Genomic DNA, 19,440 nt, shown 5'->3' with positions numbered 1-19,440 from the left:
GAACTCTAGCAGAAATATCCTATATCACCATTATCTTGCTAGTAAGCTAGCAGCTACTTTGTATTAACCTGAAACTAAATCTGCTGCAGCATTTTGAATATGTGACGAGTCCCTGTGTACACAGTTCACTGACCTCTCTGCTGAAAGAACCCAGCTCTGTCCAGCTCCGAGTTTTTTCCCCTTTCAGTGTTTTCCTTGCATTCCACTTGTAGATTTTCTTTAGATTATGTCAACCTTTGGAGCCCCTGGAGGAATTCCCGGCCTTCACCCGGTCTCACATCGAGGGAGGGCGGTGGGGGGGATTATCTGCTTAATGTTTTTGTTTGTTCAAGAGGAAACTTAAAATTCCACCAGGGACTTCATTCCCCGAGGGCCCCTCAAGCCGCTGTTGCTGAAACATTCTAAGTAAAGCCGAAGTAATCACAAAAAACAACATTTATCCACACAGTCGACGCGCACTCACTCACTGATGCACAAACACGCTAGCTAGACCATGGGCTGCGTTTTAATTGCAGAGACAAGAACATTGACCCGTCCATTACAATCGTTGATCACATTATAATATACCGTATGGGACAATAAAGAGTCACAAATAAACATCGGCTTTTTGACAAACATAAGCAATGTAAGCTGGGTATATAATATTAACAAAAAGAGATATCCAACAGTTCTCTGTTACGGTTACATTGCCAACCTGTCTGTAGAGTACAAAGACCTTTGGTCGGTTAGTTTTTTTTTTTTTTTTTGTGTGGAAAAAGCGCTCTGCAATGCCGTCGTCACATGAATTTTAGACAGTATGAAGTGTCAAGGCACATAGAAAAAAGTAACAGCACAATTAAAAAGTACATATCCACAGCTGTACACCACCGGAAACAAACACTTTGGAGCCACTCGCCTGATTCTGAAGGTTGTTGTTTTAAAAGCTACCAGTAGATGAGAGGCAATGGCTCAACTGACAGGTCAGGACGTTTGAGGTGGAGTTGTCTTTAAAAGGTAAAAACCATTAACATTTTTCCTGCAGTTAAAAAAAAACAAAACAAAAATACTCGAGTCTTCATTTAGTACAAATCCAAATTCTTTGGTTCCAGAGGCTGAAGCTAAAAGAATATAAATCTACCTTCTCCGATCTCAAAAACAACACATATCGTTCCTGTGAACACCATTTTTTGTGAATTCTGATGTCTGCAATAGAAAGTTGTTTCAGCAGCAACTGCCAAATTTTATTTTCATGGGAAAAGGATTTTGGAGGATTTTCACCTCCAATGACCTTCCAGTGTGAAACACTTAAAAACATGCAAACCATTCAGTCCAGTCTGATACAAAAATAAAGCAAAAATAATATTACTGTTACACTGTTAATATAATAATGTAATTAAAGGCTGCTTGTTTTGACCTGAAACACTTGGAATGGTTCGCTTTCAGTACTTATTTTGGACAGGCAGATTATTGGTGACGCACAACATCCAACCTCCATTTCCTGTGGTAAAAATCAGCTTCTATGTAAATAGAATTTGCCTCTACCGCTTTGGCCTTCTTTTACACTGGACTAGCCGTTAGCTTTAGCCTCCGCAATCAACTAATCTGGGTTTACATGAAGAAGCCAAGAAATTCTGTTGTTTTGCAGGAAATATTTTAAGAGTTCAAACGTCCTGAACTACCCTTTTACAGAACTCCACACTTTCTGAGAGAGAATCCCTGTTGAAGGATAACGTGTGTAACTCTGCTCTCAGTTGGTGAGTTGAAACAGACGGTAGCGATAACCAGCCTTTCCTCCATGCAAGATCAAGCAGATGATAGGACAAATAACACAGTTTATACTGAACGGTGCATCCTCTGGAGTGCACGTAATAGCCCTTCACAAATTAACTTATGTTCACCTGGGGAAAACCTCCGCTCATCTGTACAATATACATTTGCAGGACATAAATCTGGACACATTTTTTCTTTTCTTTTTTTAAACATTTGGTGATTGTGTATCCATCTCACTCAAAACTTGCGGTGAATCCTAACCTACATGATCCTAATAGTGTTTCTACAGAACATAATGTTGAGGGCGGGGGAAAAAAAAGTTTTGGTTTCACATGATAAAGAAAGCAGCTAGTTAAGACTTTCCCATTACAGCCATTGGTGCTTTTAGCGCTACATTTGCGCTGGCTTTGGCACAAACTCTCTTTTACCAACATCTGTTAGACACCTAAAGGCTCCATTTCTATACATTATCTACATGGCGGGTAGAGATGTATGAATCAGATCCTGTTTTTTTCACCTGTATGATTAATTTTTCACACAGTGAATAGTGTTTAAAGTCACCTCATCAGTTGTACTTACAAATGAAAGAAGAAGCCAAGTACAGTACTGTAACACAGAGGAAGCTAAAATACTGACTGTAAGAGAAACTGAAAGAAACCCAGAGTTCATCAGTGCAGAAAAATATATATAAAATAACCTTAATAAAAAAGAAACATGTTTAATTACTGATTGTGGGTATTCATAAACTTTCCATCACCTTCACTGGGATTTTACGCAACAGAAAAACACAAAACCTTCACACAAAAACAATGTTATGACTTAAAACCTGAATTGTGATGTGAATTTCTGTTCAGCCCCCTTCACTCTGTTGCCACTGAAGAAAAGCCAGGGTAAATTTATAAAGCAACATTCAAAACTCTGAACATCCCACAGATTAATGTTCAGAAATGGAAAGAGAATTACACAACTGCCAACCTTCAATGATGTGGCTTTTCTTCAACAATTTGCCCTTCATGAAGGAATTTCCATTCCTCCTTAAATGCCATGCCTGCATGAATTTACTTACAATTATATACAAAATACATTACTACTGTTTTTGCTGCCAACCAGACGCTGCATTTAGCAGAAATTGTTTGAATATATCATATATAATTGAAAGAAATATAGGTATTTGGTATGTAATTTAGGAAAATTAGCCATTATTAGATGGCAGGAGGGGAATATTATCGTTTGTGTAAAATTTGCATCATTAGACGTTAGTGCACCACACTAGACAAAATAAGACCTGAAGTGGTATGAAACAAATCTGGGGTTACAGTTTGCCCTAAGCCTTGTATGGAATATTTTTTTAAAATGTGTGTTCTGGTCAGATGAGGTCAAAATGTAACTACTTGAATGACATGCCAGCATCATGATGTGGTGAGATTTTTTTTTGGGTTGATAGAAAGATTGATGGTAAAAGACTTGAGACAGATACAAAGGTACAAACATACATTCAGAGGTACTTTGGACTGGTTTAGGTCATTCATATTAATGTATTAGAATAGTCAAGTCAAAGTTGATAGCTGAATTTAATTCAAAATCTGTGGCAGATTTACATTTGATATGACTGAGCTAGAGCTGTTTCTCAAATAATGATTGGGAAACTTTGAGATTGGAGCTGTCAATCCAGAAAAGGTGGTTCTGCTCAGTACCTCTACAAGGAGGGTTGAGTAAAAATACACACCACACTTTTCAGATTTTAATTTGTGAAAAGAAACACACAAAAAAAAAGAAAATCAAGACTTTCCTTCCATTTTACATCTATGTGGTACTTTCTGTTGGTTTATCACAGAAATCCCCATTAATCTTATTAGGTTTGTTGGTGTAATGTAAAAAAAAATAGAGAGAATTAATGAATATAAATGCAGAAAGAAATATATCTGTGCTTCTTATCTGTTCTGATTATGCAGTTCGATGGTTTCTGAGAGAATTTATTTGCGTAGCATATGGTTAACAACTTTGTTGCTGCTGGCTTCTGAGACATCTGACAAATCTCCCAGCTGTGACACCATCATTGAGGTGCTTTTGAGAAGCGTCTCCACCCTAACGATTGGGAAAAAAATTAAATAAAATTACCCTGCATGTGTGTGCTTGGTTCGTGGACTCATTCTGTCAACATGAATGAAGCGATAAATACCAAAGAATTTCAATTATTTTTTTTATCTTTTGATGAATCTTCCCCTGCTGAGCAGATATAATTTGCCAGCTACAATTGTGGCTCAATTAAAACTTGGTTATTTTAGGGAAAGGTCTGACAACTGCTACGGATGTAGTCCAAATGAACAATTAAGAGCATCGCTCCCGGTAAAAAGCGACTTAAAACAATCCGGAAAAAGGTTCCGGTCCCTGTTATGTAATCTCAGCCCAGTTCTGCATAATGTATGCTGTGCAGAGTACCAAAAAAAAAAGACACTGTGTACTTTTATACACATCTTTTTCTCTAAGGTTGTAATCACGTAGTAATCCAGAGTTATTTTTAACTCAAATTAAAAATGTGTCAAATTTAAGCAGCCATGAGTCAATATTTATGAATGAAACATCTCGACTTCAAATGGACAATGGGAATAAATATGAGGCATAGCAGATTTTGGTATAGTGTAAAATTTTAGCTTTGCTCGTTAGCTGTAAACCTAACCAGGCTAAGAAGTTGCCTAATGTTTGTTCTGAGCTCACTGCTAACACTTACTAGCATTCTTTAGCATATGCTAAGTCTAATACACAAACCCTAAGATGTCTCAAACATTCTAATAATTGCCTCTAGTTGATTATACTCTGCAGAATGAGATGCATAGGAAATAAAACTAAGGCAAATGACAAAATGACAAGAATGTAGTTTTCTTGGCTTACACATAGGCCTGCTAAATGCAGGTATGTGATAGGAATCCTTCACCCTTTTTAATCAAAAGTCAATTTAAATTAAAGTATCAATAGGGGTTCAACTATTTGGACCACACAGGACTCATTTGGCAGTGAGTTTGTAAAAATGTTGATAAATCCCCAGAGAGAAGGAAGGCTAATAGCTAGTCAAATGGGTTTCCCAATTTTAAAACAAGTCTAGACACTGGAAATGTCTACATTTATGGAATACAAATCTATAGAACAGATTAATAATCTAGACTTTCACAATTATGCAGTTTGTCGCTGTTTTCTCAGCTAAGTGAGTTTTGTGGAACTACACTTAGCTTAGTAGCACAAATGTTTATTAATCTGTGGACAGAGCTAAAGATTAGGGTGATTTCAAGGAGGCCTTCCAGCCTCAAAGATTTGGTGCTTAACACTAAATAAATATACCAGGAAAAAAAATACAACTGAAGACATAAAAAAGCAGTTGCAAGAAGGGTTTGACTGCACTAATGCAATTAAAATGTTTTATGTATATTCAGAAGTAATAATTATTTTATCTTTTGAGAGACGCCTGTGTCATTTCCTGTCAGTAACAAACTTGGTTGAATTAATAAATAAAAAGCAGTATAAATAATTTTGGAATAAACTGTAACTCTACACAACCATTGGTTCCCTATGGAACCAATGACCCAATTCCAGCTAACAACAATCCAAACAACAAGCATGTACAAAACAAACCTTGACTTGGGGGCACTTGACTTGTGTAATTATAGCTAATCTCATGGTTCTAATGAGAATGCATACTGTAGAATTAACCGGAACCACCATGACTAAAATCATCTGATGTAGAGAGAACCACCTTCTGTTTTAAAGGAGTCTCTGATAGTTTATGCTGTGACAAACTTCTACAATAGAAACCATTTATGTCTTGATTTTTAGTACAAGACACTAATATTGAATTTGTTGGCGAAAAGTGAAGATATAACTGACATCCTATGGCTATAACTTTTTCTTCTGCTTTTCTTGCTTCGGATTAAGTGGCATATACTTTTTAAGTGTACATATTGTTTTCCACTGTATTAACTTTATTCACATTTCTTTCTGCTCATTTCCAATTAGGCATCCAACCATGCTCAGGATTGCATATTCATGTTTGAGTGTGACACAGTTTCTGTAGGATCAGTTCTTCTCATCGTCACCTTGAACGAGGTGACGATGAGAAGTAATCCTGAAAAAAAAAGAAATCATTTTTTTCAGGATTACAGTTCAGTTCTGCTCACCTCTGGCCGTCTTGGATGACTCATTCCAATTTTGTAGAAATTCTCTCATTCGCGCTCTTTCTCTTGTTGAGGGTCACGTTTACCCCGAGGGTAATGTATGCAAATATTTTTCTTGGTTTTGTGACAAATGAAAAACAGAATAACGAGACTAATGAGGTGCAATAGAGGACACTGGGTATGGAGGCAATGCTAATCACCAGACAGGCAGCATACAGACTGTAAAGGTGCAATTGAATAATTCCGAATACTAAAATGTTAATGCCAATTTAAGAAAGTCAAATACATTACATTAAACTCAGAGTGCTTAAAAAAACAGCTCAAGTCAAGTTTGATTCTGTTAATTTTTTTGATTATGGTTTGTAGCTGATGAAAACTCAATATGAGACCAACAAGAAAATAATCTTTAGTAAAGTAACGTGGTGCAAATGCCTTCACAATTGTGTGAAAGACTGCTGACTTGACTGTGGTGAAGCTGAAAGTCATCAATGCCCTCTACAGGGAGTGTAAGCCTGAAAAGGTAAATAACCTGGCAGAGTATTCTAAACAAGCATGTCAATGGCATTTTGAAGTGGAGAGGAAATCTGCAGAACAGACAGATGTACGTGCCTTTAAAGGACTGTAAAGCAAAGCTTAAAGACATTTGTGGATGGATTCAGAGCTTCAAGAGCCGACACACAAGGATACCTGGGATATGGAGCAAAACTCATATCTCTCATGTCAAATCAATCCTGAACCACATAAATCAGATGGTTCTAGAAGAACTACTGCTCAGTGATCCAAAGTTGTCTTTGTAGAAGAAATAAAATTTTAGAGTGAAGAGGCACAGAATCCAAGTAGTTTCAGGTTCAGTGTGAAGGTCCACATTCAGGGATGATTTGCATGTCATTCTCTTTTGTTGGCCCAAAACCTTTTATCAAGTGAAAAACCTTGCTAGTAGATTATAAGGTGCTTAATGCTACCCTCCATTGGCAAGTGTATGGAAATGCTCATTTCATTCTCCAGAAGGATAAAAGTACCAATACCAGATTGATTGACAATGGGATCAGTGTGCTTGGCTGGACAGCAAACACACCTGCCCATAACCCTATAGAATCGAAATGAGAGACACTAGAACAGCACAATGCAGATAAGCCTAAGGACACGAAGGGCGCATTCACATTAGTCCTGTTTAGTCCATCTTAATCAAACTCTAGTTCGTTTGCCAAGAAAGTCCGGTTGGTTCGTGGAGTTGTGAATGCGCAATCAAACTCTGATGTGGACCAAAAAAGCAAACCTAGGTCTCTGTTTGGTTGAAATAAACTGCAGTGTGAATTGAATGCATATATGAATGCCAAGCGAACAGGAGGCCTCTCCAAAAGCAGGAAGCTAACCATAGGACATTCTGGGTATATACAACCAAAATAAATGCATCAGTCTCTAGAGCAAGCAGAACAAATGGCTCGTGATTTTTTTTTGCCAAAGACAAAAGCGAAATCCTACAACCGCTAAAATCTCCATTTTTGTTCACATTTTGTGAAGGGACAAGTTGTGCTCAGAACCTCTCAAAAACCTCTTCAGTTTTTTTTGTCATTTCCTTTAGTGGTTCTTGGTGCAGTACACAGGCAAGAGGGGGAACAGGTTCCTCAAAGGGGTTTGGCTGGTTTGAGTGTGGTATGAAAGCAAACTGCAACAGAAGAAAATGTAACAAATGTCATTTTTAGGTCCCCTATCAAATAGAGCCCACCTTCCATCAGGTGTGAAAACACCCTTAAGCCTTTCTTAAGACCTAAAAGGAGCCATAGGTTGATTTCTGCCATACCATGCTATACTGATGCAGTAATTCATTCAGAGGAGCCCCTTCCCCTAAAGTTCTTATGGTTTTATATAATATTTCTAATATTTATTTTTTGAACAACTACATTTGGGATTTTCTTAGCTGTAAGCAATAAATCATCAAAATTGATCAATTTATATATGGATTTGACTTTTTAATTTGGAATAAATTAACTTTCCAGTACTATTTTAATGTACTGAAATGAATGTGTTTATATATATATATGTATAAATGTATGTGTTACATAATGCTTGTTCTTCACACTTATGCAAGTGTGAAGAACTTGAATAAGTGTTTTTTATCCAGCCTTACTCACTCACCCACATATTCAAGGACCTTACTTTCTGCTATTCTCTTTGATTCATACATCCCACCACAGCCTTTTTAAACTTTATCTTCATCACGCACGTATGTCTCCCTTTTTTCTACTCTCTGTGTGTTTCATTGTCTCTGTCCCCCTTGTTCAGACGCGTGACGCATTTTTCAGCCTTCTGGGAAATGTGGACACCCTCTCATACATAGGCTGACCAAACCAAACGGGAATCAGAGGGTCACGTTTTACCACGAAGCAGCACGCTTGCCGAAACACAACACTGTACAAATAGATATAGGGCCCTTCGCAGCGGCGCAAGTGACGACTCCTGTAAAAGTCAGGATCAAGTAGACCTCTACTGTACATATCACCGACTTCATTTGGCAAGAATATGTAGAAGTTTGCCTTGCCATTAAAATCTATTTAATTCTTGGACACACATGAAGCAATAATTTCACTTTGTTGCAAAGTTTCCTCGAAATCTGTTTGCTATGTACAAAGTCAAGTTGTTTTGGAGAAGCAAGGTTAGTCTGCCTGCGGAAATGATTTCCCATCCTTGATCATTAATCCGAGATGTTGAATTGGTGCTTATGAGTCGCCGCTACTCCTTCCGTGAAGATAAAAGCCAGACAAACGAGAACAGAATCCGTCAGTAGATAAAAGGATACCTCTTTGTTCCCCCTTTCAGTTCTAAACAACCAAACTAATAAGCTGACATGAGTAAAATATACAGTAACACTTGTTGTCTGTGGGCGGCGGTTTCAGTCTCTCGCAACTAAAAGGCTACAGAAAATATAAGTATTCCTTTGTTGTTTCCGTCTTTGCGAAGGTGATTTCAGTAGAGGTTGTCGATCTAATTCGGACTACTCTCCAGCCGATACAGGGCAATGTTGCTCTTGTATTTCTTCACAACATGTCCGCAGCAGTCTATCTCATCTTACCGTTTGCTTGGATCTCTGAAGAGTGAAACTGACAGGCACCACAAGCACTCTTATTTCAACCAAAAATAAATCTTTCATTCTTTCAGTCGATTCGAAGGTAAACAGGTTGCCTCGTTTACCCCATCGTCAGGAGTCTATAAATGGAGCCAATGCACTTTCTGTGAACTCTACGAACCCCTCAAGAAACTGTTTATTTTTCTGTCAGACTTTGCTCATGTGTCCATGAGCTGCTGTTACATCATTGTCATGGCCTTGCAATTTGAACGGACAGCGGCCCCATTGCTTTCTTCGCCTCTTTGGATGTCGTCGCTGCTCCCTCGCCAATCAGATGCTCGTCTGCAGCTCGCCGTTGAGCAGGGCGGAGTTATGGGTCTCCAGGTTGGCATTGATGAGCATGGCTTCGTTAACCATCCGGCTCCGGTCCGCCCGGCTGTCGCTGCGCTCTATCTCGTCCAGGCCCGCCACCTTCTTCAGGCACAGAACATTCTGAAAGCTCTTCTTGAAGTTGTCGGACAGGAAAGCGTACAGGATGGGGTTGGCGCAGCTGTTGGCATAGCCCAGCGCCACCACGAAGTCGAACGAAGTCTTCACCGCTGAGGTGGGCGTTATGGAGCTGGTGACGGAGGTGACGTTGAAAATGTAGAAAGGTAGCCAGCAGAGGACGAACACCACCACCACAATGGACACCATCCGCGTCACCTTGCGCTCGGAACGCTTTCGCTTGGAGGAACACACTCGTATTCCGGACGATTTCACCTGGTGAAGAGAACGGAAAGTGGTTTAAGGCATCCAAAATACAAAGCGAATCCACCGACGGAAACATGAATTAAATTCAAAAATACTTTATCGATCCCAAAGAGAAATTAAGTGTTGCTGTAGCTCATATTAATTCAGCATTCTTCTTTAAAGAGTTATTGTAGCTGGTAAAGTCAGGATATTGTGTAAAATGGCAACAAATATGGCGTCTTGCAAAAAAAAAAAAAAAAGTTCAATGTATTTTAGTGAAATATAATATTTATATGAGTTTTTATAAAACATATTTCTCCTACTTCACAATTATCAGCTGCATTTGCATTGGTCTATTACTCAAAATCCCACTAAAATACTTTATGGTCAGGTGTGTGACAATATCAAACAATTATTCAATGGGTTTGAATACTTTGAGAAACTTCTGTATAAAAATGAATTAACCTATCATTTAAGACCTAAAGTAAATTAAAACTGCTACAAAGACAACACATTAATGCATTTTCTAATAAAGCGCCTAACTCTGAAATACAAAGGTTAGGATTTATAGACATTCATTCATCTTAGTTAGTTTTGCTTTTATGGCACCAATTTATGGATAAAGTTATTTTAGGGGCATTCACAGTCCAAAAACACCAAACTGCCAGTTTAAATCCTCCTGGAACATCCAGTCCAGTACAGTCCCTCTGAGTTCTACTCAATCAGTCCTATTGTCTGGCTCAACTAAAGTAGTCCTAAAAAAACATTTTGTGGGAATATAATTTTAAATGCTGAAAAAGAAAACTCCACTAGAAAAGATTGTTTTTTTTTTCTTTTCCTAAGGCATTGGACACAGCTTTTTTGTATGGAGAGCCATTTCAGCCAAAATTAAATAAATAAATAAATGGGTGAAATAAATAAAAAATGAGTAAAATAAATCAAAAAATGAAGAAAATGAGTGAAATAAATAAATAATTTGTTAAATAAATAATTTAGCTTTTTCATTAACCCATTTTTTCATTTATTTATTTTTCATATTATCAATTTCTCAATTTCCCTTTTTTCATTAATCTATTTTCATTTACCCACTTTTCATTAATCTATTTTTCATTTAACCATTTTTTAATTTAGCTTTTCATTAACCCCATTTTTCATTTCTTTATTTTCATACTATCAATTTCCCAATTTCTCTTTTCATTCATCTATTTTTTATTTATCCCTTTATCCATTTTTCATTAATTTATTTTTCAATTAACCACTTTTCAATTTCCCTTTTTTATTAACCCAATTTTTTCATTTATTTATTTTTCAGATTATCAATTTCTCTATTTCTCTTTTTCATTTATCTATTTTTCATTAATCTATTTTTCATTTGTCCATTTTTCATTTATCCCTTTATCTATTTACCCATTTTTCATTAATCTATTTTTTAATTTAAACATTTTTTTGATTTCCATTTTCCTTTAACCCGATTTTCTATTTCCCAGTTTCATTAATCAATTTATCATATATCCCTTTTTTATTTACCCCATACTTTGCTTCAAGAAAGATGGCGACCTACTAACGGGTTATCAATAAGCTGAAGCTCGTTAACTTCATTAGAAAATAGTGTTATTACTCCTAACTTTAGTACTCGTGTGGCCGCTCAGACAGAACGTGTTTCAGTTGGCGGCTCTCATGGACTCAGAGCTTCACCGTCGGGAGTTTTTATAGTTTGAACGAAGCGGCCGCTGAAGTTGGCTTACGATTGAAGGTTCGGGACACCTTCGTAGCTACCAGCTGTGATCCAACTATAAGGAGCAACTTTACTGTACATCGTAAGTGAACTGCAATATCCAGAGGCATCTCTATGGAGCATCGAGCTGAAAGAATGAGAGTGGAGAGCCTTGGAGATCTGCATCGGAGGCCATCTTTCAGACATGCACCGCTGCTGTCCGTCCAGGATCCTCCGGTTGCCCAGACGTTACACGGTAAGCTACTAACGCTGATGTTTGTTTTCCAACTACAGTCATATTTAATCAATAGGGCTCAATTACGATCGTGGAAGGGTTTGAGTTGATCTCGGCAATAGGTGACAAACTGAACGTCTCCAGGATGTTGAGACCAGCATGTCTTCTGATCCAATACATCTTATTAAGGTTAAAATCAACAAAACGTGTTCAAATTAATGGCCCAACAGGTTGATTAAAGACAGTAAAAAGGTAGGAGTGGTTTCGAGTCGATCGCCTTGTTTTACCTTTGTAAACAGAAAACCTGAATACAGTGACCTTTAGTGAGGGTACAGAATGGAGAATGGATTAAAGCTGAACTCCTGCTACAATGAAAAATGGACAAATGAGAAATAGATTAATGAAAAATAGATAAATGAAATGGAGAAATTGATAATCTGAAAAATAAATAAATTAAAAAATTGGGTTAATAAAAAAGGGAAATTGAAAAGTGGTTAATTGAAAAATAAATTAATGAAAAATGGGTAAATGGATAAAGGGATAAATAAAAAATAGATAAATGAAAAAGAGAAATTAGGAAATTGATAATATGAAAAATAAAGAAATGAAGAATGGGGTTAATGAAAAGCTAAATTAAAAATGGTTAAATGAAAAACAGATTAATGAAAAGTGGGTAAATGAAAAATAGATTAATGAAAAAAGGGAAATTGATAATATGAAAAATAAATAAATGAAAAAATGGGTTAATGAAAAAGCTAAATTATTTATTTAACAAATTATTTATTTATTTCACTCATTTTCTTCATTTTTTGATTTATTTTACTCATTTTTTATTTATTTCACCCATTTATTTATTTATTTATTTAATTTTGGCTGAAATGGCTCTCCATATTTTTGTACAACCTCAATCTTCTTGTATAACATATCAAGGATATGTTCTACAATTACAAAATGTACTGAAAGAACAAATGAGCAATATGAAAACAAAGATTTCCCTTCTTAAATTGTTCCCTATCCTGCTTGATCAGAAATGAGCTGTAAACATCTAATATGTTAGCTAGCTAGTATCCAATAAAGTTGTGAAATTGATTGGTTTTGATTTTCACTGTTGAGAAAATACAAATAAAAAAAAAATCAGCAAATATTCTAGTCCAGTTTAAGCACAAGTAAACATTTACTGTTCAGACAAATATGATCTGATTCCCGATCATATAGGGCTCTGGACTATTTGCAGTTGATTGATTCTTAGAAAACCACTGATAACAGCTAGTTGTTTAATAACCAGTGATCATAATAATTTGGATTTCACTCTCTTTATGTTATGTTATTTTCATTATTGAAATATATTTGCACAGTTGCCTGTCCAGAAAAAAAGACAACAGAAAATTTAGCTAGCAGCTAAATATAGTCTTAAAAAACTACATGAACTGGATGGTTGAAACATCACAATGTTCTAGTTTGAAGTTTTCCATTGTAGACATCTTTTGGCTTAGTTATTTGTCCAGTTTAAGTAGAAGTAAGCATAAAACAATTGACAGCTTTGCTAATTTACCAAGCTAATTCCATATGAACTGGTTTCAAAAAGAAATGTTGAGACTTCAAGAACGTTTTGTGCCGTTTTTGTCTAGCTTGTTTTGTCCAGAACAAAAACAAATTAAATCTTAGAACAAGCAGCACACTTGCACTGTTGGTGCCTCACCTTGATTATTATGAGCAGGTAGCACAGACATATCACTGCTAGGGGCATGAAAAATCCAATGGAGAAGGTGTAGAAAATGAAGATCTTGTAGTAGAGGTCCTGGGGCTCGGGCCACACTATCCCGCACACCGGCAGTTGGTTCAGGCCGCTGAAGATCATAGTTGGTAGGTTGACTATCAGTGAGACGCCCCACACTGTGACGTTGATTAGTTTGGCAATACGGGGCTTCCGCCATTTGGTGGACCTAATGGGGTGAACCACGGCCAGGTAGCGATCAATGCTCATCACCATGAGACAGAAGATGCTGGTGAACTGATTGAGAGAATCTGGTGGAGGAACGAGAAGAGGCTCATCAGAGGAAAGTTAGATGTCCCAAAGAAGGTAATAAAAAAGATCTGTAAAATTAAAATTGATATCTATCTCAACCATGCACTGGACTATTGACAAATGTCAATGGTCCAATATAGGACAATCCTATATTGACAATATAGGATTGTCTATTACAACTATCCTAAAACCATTTTACAGCTCATTTTTAGATCTATTATCTTAGCTATTTATTCTCTAGTTTTCCATTGTCCTGGTTATGAAATAGTTTTTGCTTGACCTTGAAAATTGAGGCATTTGATAGTAAACTGAACTTGTAAAGACAAGATACTAATTCCTTGAAAGCACTGTAAGAATAGAGCCATTAGCTTATTCTTAGTGGGTAATGACGCTAAAGTTAGCATCTACTTGGTAGATTCTGGTTGGTGGTAAATTAGGGTTCAGTTTTAGAGTCCTCTTTCAAAGTTTTGTGGGAGTCTGAACAGCGTTTAATCCTGTCTTAAACATTGAATGGTCTAATTCTAGATTAAACAGGAGAAATTAAAGGATTTCTCAAATATGCATGAAAGAATCAAAGCAACGCTACAGCTATATTTTTGATGAGGGAATAACATAACATTATGAAAAGCTAAAAAAAAAATCTATTTTAAATAATACTTCCCCTTTCAATAATTCATTCAAGATATTGGAAACTTGTATTTAACATTTTATACTAGAGTCGATATGAAAAGCTGCTATGGACAAGGGGCTATGATTAAAATGTCAACACCTGCATTGCTAAAACAATAAAACCTTTTCATAACTCATGGGACAACACTCTCCAACAGATTCTGCAGCACAGAGACATAATTGTTAGCTCTGGCTAAAAGGATTGACAGTTTGTTTTATAGCGACTATGCCAGATAATGACTCAAGGATAATTTCTCAGTTGGGAAACCTAAAAGTCCTCCTTCATTCATTAAAAGCTGCTGCCGCTGTCCACAATGACTCATCAGCCTTCCGCTTTCCACCCACCTACGGTCATGATCACACGGCACAGAGCCTCTCCAAAGGGCCAGCGGACCAGCGCCAGCTGCAGAGCGATGAACGGCAGGCTCATCATGCACAGGACGTCCGCCACCGCCAGGTTCAGGATGTAGATGTTGGTCACCGTCTTCATCTTGGCGTAGCGTAGGATCACATAGATCACCAAGGTGTTGCCGCATAGTCCCACGGCACACACCATGAAGTGGATGAAGGTGAGGACGACCGAGCTGGTCTTGTCCTGATGGAGCTCTCTGGTGTCCGAGAAGTTGGCGCTTGGGTCCGAGTCATTCTCCTGGTTGTAGATGTCGTACAGGAGGGGCTCGGGGATGGTGATGTTGGGGGACGGTGGGATGTAGGGCCACACATCCAAGGCCATGACTCAAAGACTTGAATCAGAAGGTCTTATGGCTTTAAGATAAACTTGGTATGAAAGATGGGAGTCATAAAAGGAGGATGGTAATGTGTTTTACTTCACTGCCTCAAAGCACTGATTTCACTGAATAATAATAAGGTTAAAAGGATTCATTAAGGTTTTAAACTGGGGGAAAAAAACAGCAGCCAAGGGTAGAGGCAAGTGGAAACTTTGTAGTCTAAGGGTTTGGGGATCTGGGGACTGGGATGACTGGGGACTTTTATGTTCAAGGAGCCACAATGATCACATTCCAGCGGTACAGAGGAAGTAAAACAGAGCAAAGTCAATCTATGGAGAGAGAAGAGCAATAAAAAACATTAAGAGTATATATCCTTTGACCAGTAATAATGAGACTTATGCAATAACCATGGCAACAGTTACAGCGTGACTTTACAAAACCGACTGCGCACATTCACCATTAGTAATATTTAATGTGTCCCTTCTCGATATTGTGCCTCTATACGTTCAGTTTGTTTTCTTCCATCATCTGTAATCGCAGCTTTCTTGCGACTCCCAGCAAGCTTTTGGCAGACAGTCGCATAAACAAGACGACGGGCCATTCCGGTTTTCATAAGACGTGCAGTAAAAATAACTTGACCATTTTCTTCTGCATTTGAGACGCACAGTGGGGGAGTGAAAACATGAGGGGTGGTGGTAAGCACTTCAGGGTTTGTAACATTACAGCCACAAGGACACAGACTGAAGAACCTCCTGAATAAGCACACAGGATTGTTTTTTTTGTTTGTTTTTTTTTTTCTTTTTAGTGTCACGTACACATTTTTTGCTCAGTCCCATTGGGCTTTCTATTTTCCTCTCACTTTCTAACACAGACCTCATATCGAGTATTCCGCCTCGTTTGTGTGTATATGTATTTGATCGTGTGTTTCCGTGTGGTTTGTGTGTGTGTGTGTTCTGCCTCCTGCGCAGATGCATACATTCATACATTCGCCTGAGCAAAAGAGAACGATGAGGGCACCGCGCTGCCAGAGTTGAATGTTTATTCAATTGATCTCTGGGACAAACAGCTCTGACACTGTGGCAGGATCACTCACTCTCCGCCCCCCCTGCGGTGACAGCGACTGTCTCGACGGGGACAGACTACATGAGCTCAGCTCTCAGAGTTGATTTTTTGGAGTAATGGTTTTTGTGTCTGAAACGATCAGAGTAAAGATTAAAAACAAATTATGAGAATTTAACAAAAAAAACAAAAACATTTTCTTTAAAGGCTCTTAGGGAGAGTAATTTATTCATCCGTTAAAAGTATCTAAAAAACTAAAGTGGTACAAAAACTAGTGTGTGTGCCAGAAAACTCGTTTTCATTCCAATTTGCACTTTGCACAAAACGTATAGCTGTCACATGGCCATGTGATGTCATTGCTTTGATTTTAAACAGAAACACTACAGTCGTTCTGACTGCTACTGAAATAATCAAATTTATTAATTCAGTTATGATAATCCTAACATTATTAAGTATAACAGTAAACATCAAAAGTGGGGTAGTTTTCTACTACGACACTTTTTTTATTCCTTTTTGCCATTTTGCTTTTACAGTATAACCCTGTGAATAACCCAACTAGCCTGCATTCAACTGCTTTACAGAGAAGCCACTGATAGGTTGACCAGAATAGTTTTAAAATAGCATCTTAATACAATTTCCTTCATTTTGGGAGCTCTGTGATTGGCCCATACTTCCATGTGAAGCTGATCTTATCTACCTTGCCAATGCTCTAAAAATCAAACATTTTCCTCTTTTGCTCTGCTGTGAGAGAGTTTTGACCAGGTCACGTCTGCACGTTCACGGTTAACAATAGTCACCCCACTGTCACCGGGTCAGCAACTTTCTTGCGACATTTCAGGCAAAAACATCAGTTTGGGCCAAAATCTCCATCAGCAGGTCAGGGTTTTTAGAAATCGGTAATCAATGATCGGCCAGAAAACTGCAATCGGTGCACCCCTAGCTCCAAAGCATAGTTTAATATTGAACCAGGGACAACCATCAGTCAGATAGAGGCTTTAAAACATGAGTCGTTGTTTGGTTAATCTATATGAAGTGTTTTATGTACATTTCCACTCAGCCAGGTTTGAATTGATCACTGTGCAGCAACAGGTAGGGGAGGGGAGTGGCGTTACTCTGTGCTCCATACACCCAGAGAAACCTGCTGTCAGCCCAGCACTCAGTCCGTCATCTCATTCAAAGGATTTTGAGCAGTTTTAAAAACACACTTACTGAAACCGTGCTAGACCGCAACCAAACCGCTGCCTCACAATCAGGTTTAATGACATCAGCTGTAGATTTAACTGCACAAAGCAAAGATTCAGAGCAGAATTCAAACTGCACCTGCAGCTTTAGAAGGCAAAGGCCCACACTATTTTCTCAATTAAAAACTGAAACAAAAACAAAAAGCAGTGAAGCTGAGGTGAATTTCTTTTTCCTCTGAAAATCTCCCTGTCAGTTGACTGTGACATCTGTGAATGCTGCGGGGAAAAGCAGCGGGGGTCAGAAATGATTCAGGGAATGAAAACACCAAGAAGAGGGGGGGATAGTTTCTGAATTCACATGTATTATTTACTATTATATCTTACTCTTTTTGAAAGCCGCTGTGGTTAAGTTTCAAGAAGGGAATTGCATTCGTTCCCCTACAGATACCGAAGAGCTCGATATGACGGATGTCTGGGAGGATGAAGGAGTGAGTCAGAGGCAGGACAGGTTTAGACTTTCTGGAAAGGAGCGATTATTACTTTCCTAGGGGTTCAATTCAATTTGGCGTAATCTGTTGCTTTCATTACAAAGGACAAGTTATTATTTTGTTCTGGCTGCAAATAGAAGGTCTAATAGTGAGCTTGCTCTGTACTCTGTGTGTGAAACGATGAGGGTGAGGAGGAAGCAGCATGCACAGCTTGGCTTGTTACAGCCTCACAGTTAACCTGCAGGAAGCAAGAAATGTCCAGTTCAACGGGACGTTTCAAAGAGAAGCAACGTGGAAAAACCGATCAACCTTCACTTTCAGCTAACAAGACAGCAGCAATACAATCTTTAATTTCAAAGTAGTCCTTTAAATAGCATGCAACTTGTATTTGGAGTAAAAAAAAAAATCTGTTAGTTTATCTTCTTGTTTTGTTGCCATTGTTTTCTACCAAGAAAAGGCAAAACTTCACATGTAAAGCTTCAGCATTGAAATTCCAGTATTCACGTGAATGCCAAAAACTACATGAGAGGTCACGATTGTTTAATGAGTTGAGCCTAAATGGATCAAGAGCGCAACGTCCAAGATGTCAGTCCCTTTCTTCCGTTCTTTTTTTTTTTTTTGACTTACGTTTAAATCAGAAAGCTCCATCGTCACTGTGTCGCGTCCGGGTTGTCCCACGGTAGAGCACGCCGAGTCCCTCCGCTCCCAAATGGGGCTCCGACCCGCCGGAAAGCCGCATCCCGCCAGCCTCTCCATCCACCTGCTTCCCCCTGTTACGCACGGCGCGTTCAGCAGCTTCTCCCAGAGCCGCCGTTCACACTACATCTCTCAAGTCATTTTTGTTTTATTTATTTATTTTATTTATACATTGATCTCTCTCTCTCTCAAAAAAAAAATAAAAAATCCCGATCTTGGAGGTTGAAATCGTGAAGCAACGCCTGTTGTGTTGGGAGGGAAGAGGGGGTCAAAAAGGGAACAGTGCGCTCGGTGTGCGCGACGATAAGTCCTGGCACCGGAACCACCGCGAAGAGTGAAGAGAAGCGGCGGGACGCAGAGAGATAGGAGGAGAGGATGGTGAGGAGAGGAGGGCGGTTGATGATGGTCGGAGACAGATTATTAGGAACACCGAACGCGTCACCGTTTTTGCGTCGGTGTGTGCGGTATTTTGCTGATTTGAGTCATGAATTGGATTCCCCCCGCCGCCTTTGGCTTCTTTGAAACTACCGGTTCTGTACGTTTAAAGTGGTTCCCTGCACCAATATCCTACACACAGTTTAAAAAAAAAAAAAGAGAAAAAAGACAGACAGCAGAATTTCAATGAATCGGGATGTCATCAAAAAACATTTTTCTTCCCAGAAAGTGAAACATTTTTGATTATGGTTACTTACGGCTGATGAAAATGTACAAATAAGCCACACACACACGATCAACTGGAATTTATATAGACCAATATAATAAAAAAAATTTTGGCACAGAAATGTTATTCTATGACGTATATAGCTTACACTTTCAGTGAAGACCTCTGCAGAGTGCCTATTATTATAAATAGGAAAGTTAAGTGGAGGGAAAAAATGTACTAGAATATAAATCACAATACGCACACCTATTGTTATATGTATTGTTCAATTTTTT

General features: G+C 38.2%; 1 protein-coding gene across 2 annotated transcripts; it reads right to left on the bottom strand.

The window, feature by feature from the left end:
* Positions 1 to 487: 487 nt before the first annotated feature.
* On the bottom strand, positions 488 to 19,203 carry LOC103482062 (somatostatin receptor type 2-like). Of its 2 annotated transcripts, XR_014085067.1 has the most exons (5): positions 18,436 to 19,203; positions 14,698 to 15,409; positions 13,357 to 13,682; positions 5,729 to 9,738; positions 488 to 5,281 (listed from the first exon to the last, which is right to left on the bottom strand). XR_014085067.1 is itself a non-coding variant. In XM_008437973.3 (4 exons), the coding sequence occupies exons 2-4, from the start codon at positions 15,083 to 15,085 to the stop codon at positions 9,307 to 9,309; spliced, it is 1,146 nt and encodes a 381-aa protein (XP_008436195.1). In that variant the 5' UTR covers positions 15,086 to 15,409; positions 18,436 to 19,203; the 3' UTR covers positions 488 to 9,306. The 2 variants fall into 2 exon arrangements, 1 of the variants encoding a protein (XP_008436195.1); XM_008437973.3 differs by having other exon boundaries at positions 488 to 9,738.
* Between the last annotated feature and the right edge of the window lie 237 nt (positions 19,204 to 19,440).

Source organism: Poecilia reticulata, chromosome 19 (assembly GCF_904066995.2).
Source record: "Poecilia reticulata chromosome 19, P_reticulata-male-v2, whole genome shotgun sequence".
NCBI lineage: Eukaryota > Metazoa > Chordata > Actinopteri > Cyprinodontiformes > Poeciliidae > Poecilia > Poecilia reticulata.
Note: the sequence above shows the minus strand (reverse complement) of the source record. Positions and strands in the feature narration are given on the sequence as shown.